At 47.6% G+C, this 7,738-nt stretch overlaps 1 protein-coding gene across 1 annotated transcript in view; it reads left to right on the forward strand.

Moving 5' to 3' along the window:
• The window catches only part of RNF180 (ring finger protein 180), a gene marked incomplete at its 5' end in the record, with an annotated part of 42,440 nt that extends 36,372 nt beyond the window's left edge, over nt 1–6,068 (forward strand). Inside the window, one exon of the mRNA XM_029047101.2 lies at nt 4,600–6,068. Coding sequence (XP_028902934.2) covers nt 4,600–4,799 — 200 coding nt within the window. The remainder of the gene's footprint in view (nt 1–4,599) is intronic.
• Nucleotides 6,069–7,738: the final 1,670 nt, after the last annotated feature.

A 7,738-nucleotide genomic window follows, 5' to 3' on the forward strand; every position in this document is an offset into this window, starting at 1 on the left:
GAGCGCTTTTTGTGTTCAGAGCACTGTACTAAGTGCTTGGAAAGTACAATTCAACAATAAAGAGAGACAATCCCTGCCCACAACGCGCTTACAATCTAGAAGTCTTGTTTCTGGGAAGTTAAGTTCACTCTTACCTTCTGCATAAATGGACCAGTCCAGATCATCTTACTTCACTGTTGCAAAGTGCGGTGAAATCCTCCCGGCCATCAGCTCTGGAGCCTCGACACTGATCCGGGCTTGGAATAGCCATTCTTTGGTGGAGAAAGAGTTCCTAGCTACCCTGGCCGTATCAGATGTTTTCAAGGTTCGAAAGTTGCTGTTATTATTATGGCACTCATTAAGCATTTAAGTGTGTGCCAAGCACTATACTAAGCACTGGAGAAGATACAGGATAATGCGATTGGACACGGTGCCAATCCCACACACAGCTCAAAATAGGAAGAAGTAGGATTTAATCCCCATTTTTACAGATGAGGAAGCTGAGGCATAGTTCAGTGACTTGCTCAAGGTCACACAGCAGGCAAGTGGCAGGGTCAGGATTAGAACCCAGGTCCTCTGACTCTTAGACCCGGACTCTATTCTCTAGGCCACACTGCTTTCCAATTCTAGGGCCATTGGTCAGTTAGGCAGTGGTCAGGGTAAATGACTAGAGATTCAATACTGAGTAGATTCAGGTTCTGAAAAATCTCTACCTACACCACAGCCAAGGGTCTGTCTTGATCTAGGCCCCCATGGTGAGTCTAGCTGGGCCTCTCTTCCCACCCTCCTTCCCAAACTAAACTTTGAGCTCCACAAGGAGTGCTGGGAAACTGGAATGAGCCAAATGGGAAGACAGCTTTCCTGGGGCATCACCCTGTGTGGAAGCAAAGAAACATTACTTCTGGCCTCTGACCTTCCCACGGCCTCCGAGAGCACAGTCGTGTGGTCTTTCAGAAACAGTTCTCCAGTGGCCCGGGGGTCTGTGCTGGTGACAATCTTCATACTGAGGAAACCTCATGCTATGGTACGTGCACTCTAAGTGACACCACCTTCATGCGCTAAGGCTGTTTCTTCCAACACCCACGGGTTCGACAGGACGCTCCCTAGCGCAGAGTGGCGACTCATCTGGCTGTAGCCAAACCGGACTGTAATGAGAGGAAGCATTCCTTATTCCACACCGCTGACTCTGCTGATCAAAAGAATGGAAGATTTCAGTGGTGGGAAGTTCTCCAGAGTAGAATGGTAGGGGAAAGAGATTTTGAGGCAGCCATAGTTTAATACAAAGCTTTTATTTTTTGCATATAAACCTTTTTATGGAAATGTAGTGTTAGTGTATCAGCTGGTGAAAGCAGGGATTTGGCTCTGCTCTTGAGTTCAGCTGGTCTTCACCCCAAACCTGAAATAAAGTATTGGGAATAGAAAGCTCACAGAGGAAGGGAGAGTTAGTTCCTTTCTTGGAAAAAAAATCTCCATAAAAAATGATATTTCTTAAGAACACTGGGTTCCTGAGTGAACAAATCCCACAATGGCTAGTTATGCCTGAAATTCTTCATGACTTTAGTGCAAAAAAAAACCTTATTAGGCCAATTTTCTAATAAATTTGTCTAGTCAAGTCTATTCTGAGGTGCAGGGCCAAGCCAATTGTAGTTTGTGACATCGATCGTTGTTGTTTAAACCAGGCTGAACTGTTCACTGGCCTAATAACTTGGGCTAAACTAATGGCCTGACAGTGAAAACACTTCACAGATTCCTTGGGGGTCTTATCGGCAGCTGCGGGGTCTGCCTTAGAAGTGGCTACATTTAAGAGCATTTTACACTGGTCCTAGTCAGCGTGGAAGGGCTGAAAGAGTTAGGTTGAGGCCTTGCGAACAGGAATTTTTTTACTGCAAGATGCACCTACCATTTCTTCATTGGTCAGGACCCGGTCCCTGCCACAGGACTCTGTGTTGAGCTCTGTGTGCCCAGTGCCAATTATGGGTTGTACGTATGGCTTCCCTAGTTTTTTTTTTTCAGATTTATCGTCAGCCTGTATCATTTGGCTGAGGCGGTGAAACCGTTACTACAATCATTTACATGTTTTCTTAAGACTGTGCCTGTAGGGTGCTCAGAGCAATTCTTGAACAGTTGCCTCTAGGGCTTTGGATGAGGCTGTGTCTAGGTCTTTCTCATTGCATCTTACCCCGTTTTCTGGAGGGTAGGGGAGGAGACATGTAGTGGAACTGTGAGGATGTTTACTTCAAGTCTCTCCTGGTTGGAGCGAAGCCAAAAGCAGGTGGCTGGATGATCTCCCTCCCCAGAACATCCTGCCTTGCTTCCCCACAGAGGGTTCCTCGGATTCACGGCGCTCATTTGGAAACCCAGAAAATTATTTTGGGGGGAGCACGGGTAACAGCGACATCGTTCCCCAACAACCGTGTAGCCCCCGGGTGCCTGTTTCCAGTCCAACTTTTCTTCCACCGGATTCCTTTTACACAACTGATTGATGCTATAATGGAAAAGATCGATCTTCAGCAGGGGATCCCGGAAGGACTTTTACAGAGCGTGGCTATATTAAAAAAAAATCAATGCCAAGTAGCCACTCCGACACCTTTTCAGCCATTAACCAGAGCCACCGGAGCCAGATTCGTTAGGCTGGCGGAGTCCAAGGTCTGCGCCGTGCCCGGTGGGGTGTGGCTTCAGCCGGTCACCTCATAGCATAGCGCTCGCTGGATTTTACCAGCTCAGATATTTCTGGTCACCCGGTGCCGCCTGGCTCTGATTCAGTTCTCTAACTAGGAGTGATGTTCTTGAAGAAAGAAAATTTGGAGTATGCACGCCTTTACTGAAATGGCATGTATGGGCACAACCATCTCTTCCGACACCGGAGCGTGCTGTACCAAGGCAGATACGGGCTGTGAGCAAAGTGCTCCCTCGTTCCCCAACAATGTTGTAGAAAAACATATAGTGAGGATTTGCTGGGAGAGGTTTGAGGGTATTTCAGGTACTTTAGTACAGTGGATGATCAGTAAATACTACAACTTCTGTCTGTTAAAAATTTAACTGCCCAACTGAAAGCCGGCTTTCTCCACTGTGATTTCTAGTGCTTGAATGATTTAATATTTGCTGTTAAATTTCATCTTAGCTGGAATAATAATAATGTTACTTATTTAGCACTAATTACCAAGCATCGTGTTAGACGCCAGGGTAGATAAAAAGGTAACCGGAACACACACAGGGCTTGCAATTTGTGGAGAAAGCAGGTTATCTAATCCCCATTTTAAAGATGAGAAAAATGAGGCCCAGAGAGATTAAGTGGCTGGCCTATGGTTCAAATCTCAGCTGCACCGCCTGCCTGCTATGTGACCTTCTTTGTGCCTCAGTTTCTTCTTCTGTCAAATGGAGATGATACCTTTTCTCCCTCCTCCCCTTCAACTAGTAGTCCTATGTAAGACAGGCACTATATCTGACCTGATTATCCTGTCTCTACCCCAGCACTTAATTAGTACAGTGCTTGGCACTTAGTAAACATTTAACAAACACCACAGTCATTATTATTACACTGCAGGCCAGTGGCAGAGCTGGGATCAGAAGACCCCAGGTCTCCAGGCTCTTTCCACTAGGCCATGCTGCATTTAGTTTAATTATTGGCTTTTTATCTATAAATCCGCAGTTTCTTATTACTCTCTTTCTCTCTTTGGAGGAACCTAATCCAGACTGTTATGTGTGATTTAGTTTTTTTTATTTCCCCGCCTGTGATAAATACATGAGGAAAAAAAACCACCAGAAGGCTATTTTTGCCTCCACCACTTGGCATCATCATTTAATCAGAGCCCAATTATGCAAACATTTAGTGACATTAGTTATGATTGGATAGTTGCTGAAGCCTAGAAGATTTAGACAAATAAATACAATCCCTGATTCTGTCTGTCTATGAGATTTACTTTAAGCAAGCCGACATTAAACATATCTTAAATTAGACTTTATAATGTAATCACTCTGCATTCTCAAAGAGCAGTTTTTAGATAGCACATCCAATTCCACAATGACTCTTGCCTTGGAAATACAAAGTGTGCTTCCCTTTTTCAGATAGGCAATCACCCTGAATCTTCCGCCGTGTCTGGTGTCAGCTTTCCTTTTCTGTTCCTGCGTGATGAGTCTGTTAGTTACCCTCTGCGTGTTCATTGATTAAACTTCAGCCAGAAAGAGGTCGCAAATCTGGCCCAAAGAGCCTAGGCTGTGAATTTAGAGCAATATGTGTATAAGACACTCCGAAAGGCAGCTGCTTGCCGTGAAATGCATTGTTGCTCTTCTCCTCTCTGGAGTTGAACTTGTGCAGAGCCGAATGTGTTGCACAGAGCTTTTGGTGCTCCTCGGCATTCTGGTGTCTGGCCATGGAGGAAATGGAGAGAGCCAAGTGGATTCTCTCGTTCTCTCTCTACTGATCACAAGTGCCAGTTCTTGCATACAATAGACAGAACGGAGGCACTACCTGTCCTTTTGGTGGAGACACACAAGATGTTTTAGACCAGCCGGCCCCTTCGTGGTCAGGCAGTTGGGGTTCGGTATGGAGGGCCCACTGTGTGCCTAACACTGCTTTCTGCTCCCGGTTTATTTAACGTGTGCATCTCTGCTTTGTCCCAGGATTCCCCGGGCGGGCAGACCCGGTCACGAGGAGGCAGTTCCCGCACGGGGCCCACCGGATGGACTACTTGCACTTTGAGGAGGATGGCCGGGGCTGGAGGCTTGACATGGACATGGTCATCATCTACATCTACTCTGTGAACTGGGCCCTCGGGTTCGTGGTCTTCTGTTTGCTCTGCTACTTTTTCTTTCCCTTCTAGGATCCTGCCCACCCCCGGGCATTTAGGAGCAGCCAGCTAGAGCCAAGGGGATGGAGGAGTGAGCCGTGGCTCAATGAGAGCCTTTTTGCCAATGGGACTGGGGTTTTTGTAGAGCAGTGAGCAACGTGTGTCGTGGTTTACCAGGAGGGAGGAAAGAGAGAGAGCGCGAGTGCCCGCCATTTTCATGAGGGTGGTTCATTTCTGAAGTATTTAGAGCCCTGTTTGGACCCTTACCTGGTACTATTAAGTGTGTTTCTTTGCCAGGTCTGCTCTTCTTTGGAATAGATGTTTTTTCTCAAGTTTTAAGTGGCTCGGGCCACAGCAAAGCAGTGTCTTGTGATGATGACATTGGTGGCCAGGTTTGGCTCGGCTGTCTCCCCGCAGTGAAAGTGGCCCAAACCACTGGCTGCCTCTGGCCAGGAGCAGGGACAAACTCATCCCTTGGTTCCCTCCAGGCACCAGGAGGGAAAATGGATCCCGGAGGCTCAAGGGAGCCAAGGCATTGGGCATCAGGAATTCCTCGAATTGGGCAGGATCAGTCCAGCCGGATTTTCCAGCATCGTGTAGCCCGAGCCCTTTCCTGACACCACCGCCCACGCTTTGTTTTATGCATCATCTTCTCCCACAGGGTAAAAGGATGCCTCTTGGTTCAAAACATTCATCCTCTCTGTGTCACAGGAAGCGGGGAGGGTTTTGAGGCAGGAACAATCCCAATTTCCAGACGCGGAAACCAAATGCCAGAAGAGTTAGGGGCCCGGCCCAGAGTCCCTCTGCAGGCCTGACCAGAGCTCCGGACCAGAACCAGGGCTCCTGATGGCAAGACTCCCAGCCACCACTTCTTTCCCAGCCCATAAGGCAGGCACCGTGGCCTGGGAAGGACTCAAGCTGCTCTGCGGATGGCCAGGCAGGGCCTAGACCCTCCATTCTCCCTCTCCAAATCACTCAATTTCACACAAGGCTTCTGAGCAGTTTTGGTTCGTTTGCGAGGGGGCCAACAGACAAGGATTGAAGGCCCTTAAGAAGTGGAGGTTGGCCCAGCCCAAAGTAACTACACCCCTGGCCAGCCATAGCCCAGATTTGGGTCCGCAACGCCATGCAGAACTCTTCCCCTAAAGGGAGGAAGCCAGGACACCGCCCTTGCATGCTTCTTTTTAATATTCCTGGGTTTTTTTTCTTGCTTCTGAAGTAACCATATTGTTTTGTGGTAAAATCTGAGAAAATAGTGGTGAAGCAGTGTCCAGCGGAACATTGAAGAGCTTGAAAAGAAAATGCGTTTTCATTTCATTTTTTGAATTGGGTTCTGAATTGTGTCATTTTTCAAGTGTGAGGGGCCCTCTTTTGCACTAGGTAGAATGAGGCACAGTGGTTGGAACTAAGTCAAAAATGACTCACTGTTCTTCTCTGACACACACTGCATTCTGTCCTCACGACAACTGTGAGAGTTGGGGGCGAGCACTCCCAAGTTTGCAGGTGGGCAAACTGAATCAGGGTGCTGCTTAGAAAATAGACGGGAGGAACAGTGGAAAAAGAAAAGCACGATGCAAATTCAGGTCAACTCTTCCTCCCATCGACCTCAGGCGCCTGCCACAAGACTCCCGCAGAATGTTGCCTTTCTGGAGATCCCATTTTTGGAAATACAAATGCCCCAGAAAGCTAAGCCAGACATGACTGGGATGGACGGATTCTGGGATCCGTGAAAGGTAGGACAGACCGAACGCCATCACCCCCTGCCTGGAGGCCACTCTCGAACCCACAGATTTCCATCCGCAGTGGCTGCGTCTGTGAAGATCCAACAAAAAATTCTTCCCGGTACGCCAGATGCTGAGGAACAGATCGTTCCGGGGTCCAGTGAGCAGTGAGTGGGCTCAGGAAGCCAGAGGGACAGACACAGTCACAGTCTCTGCTGTTAGGAAAGTTTCCCCTAATGGCTCTCCCGCTAATGGTCAATGCTACAATGACTTCCCCTTCACTGGCGTGGAACCTGTTGGTAACCAGCCACCACTTCCTCAGGTGTGTGAACTGGGCCGCCATCCCCTCCTGAGGTATTCTTCCGGCCTCACGTATGGAAGCGGACCCAGAGATCAGCGCCGGGGGCAGCCACACATTTTAACACCGAGACTGGTCCCGATACAGGAATCACAGTCCAACTCAGCAGATGGTCCTTTCTCCATCCCGTAGCAGTAACTTTGGCATGTACTGAATGCTCACTGAGTGTGATGCTCTCTACTGAGTGTCAGGGGGAACAGAGAGGGGGTGTGCAACGGAAGCTGGAGACATATTCCCGGCCCACAAGGAACGTCCATTGTAACTGGGGGAGGTAGACCCACCACCATCATCAGCAGTGGGATCAGAGTAAATGACTCGCTGTATAAATGAATATACCTCCATACATATACATAGATATATATATATGTGTCTATATACATAGATACAGATGCATCTACAGCTATGTGTATGTATGGAGGTATATTTAGTTATAGAGACATATAGATATCTATAGACATATCTATATCTATACAGACACACACACACAGGAGTAATAAGTATGGGTATTTGCTCTGAAAAAGACCTTCGGGAAATCATTTCTCAGTCCCCTTAAAAAGTGTATAATTTTTCTGCCAGTAACATGGTTGTTCTGTCTACCTGAGTATGGTCACCCAGTTGGAGCCCCACTTTCTCTCACCATGGCCCATACCCTGGGCACTTAGACATTCTCAGGCCTTATTGCAGGTCAGTGGTGGGGCGCGATGCCTATGTTTTCTCTGCCTTTGGTGGGCTCTGTTGTAAAATGGGAGTAACTGTGTGTGCCTTTTATCATCAGAGGTGTTTATGATCATCAATGATATTTATTGAGCAGGTACTGTATTCAGAGTACTTGCCGTACTAAGTGCTTGGGAGAGTTCAGTATGACAGTATTGGTAGACACATTCCTTGCTTAC

This window comes from Ornithorhynchus anatinus, chromosome 1, assembly GCF_004115215.2.
Source record: "Ornithorhynchus anatinus isolate Pmale09 chromosome 1, mOrnAna1.pri.v4, whole genome shotgun sequence".
Lineage (NCBI taxonomy): Eukaryota > Metazoa > Chordata > Mammalia > Monotremata > Ornithorhynchidae > Ornithorhynchus > Ornithorhynchus anatinus.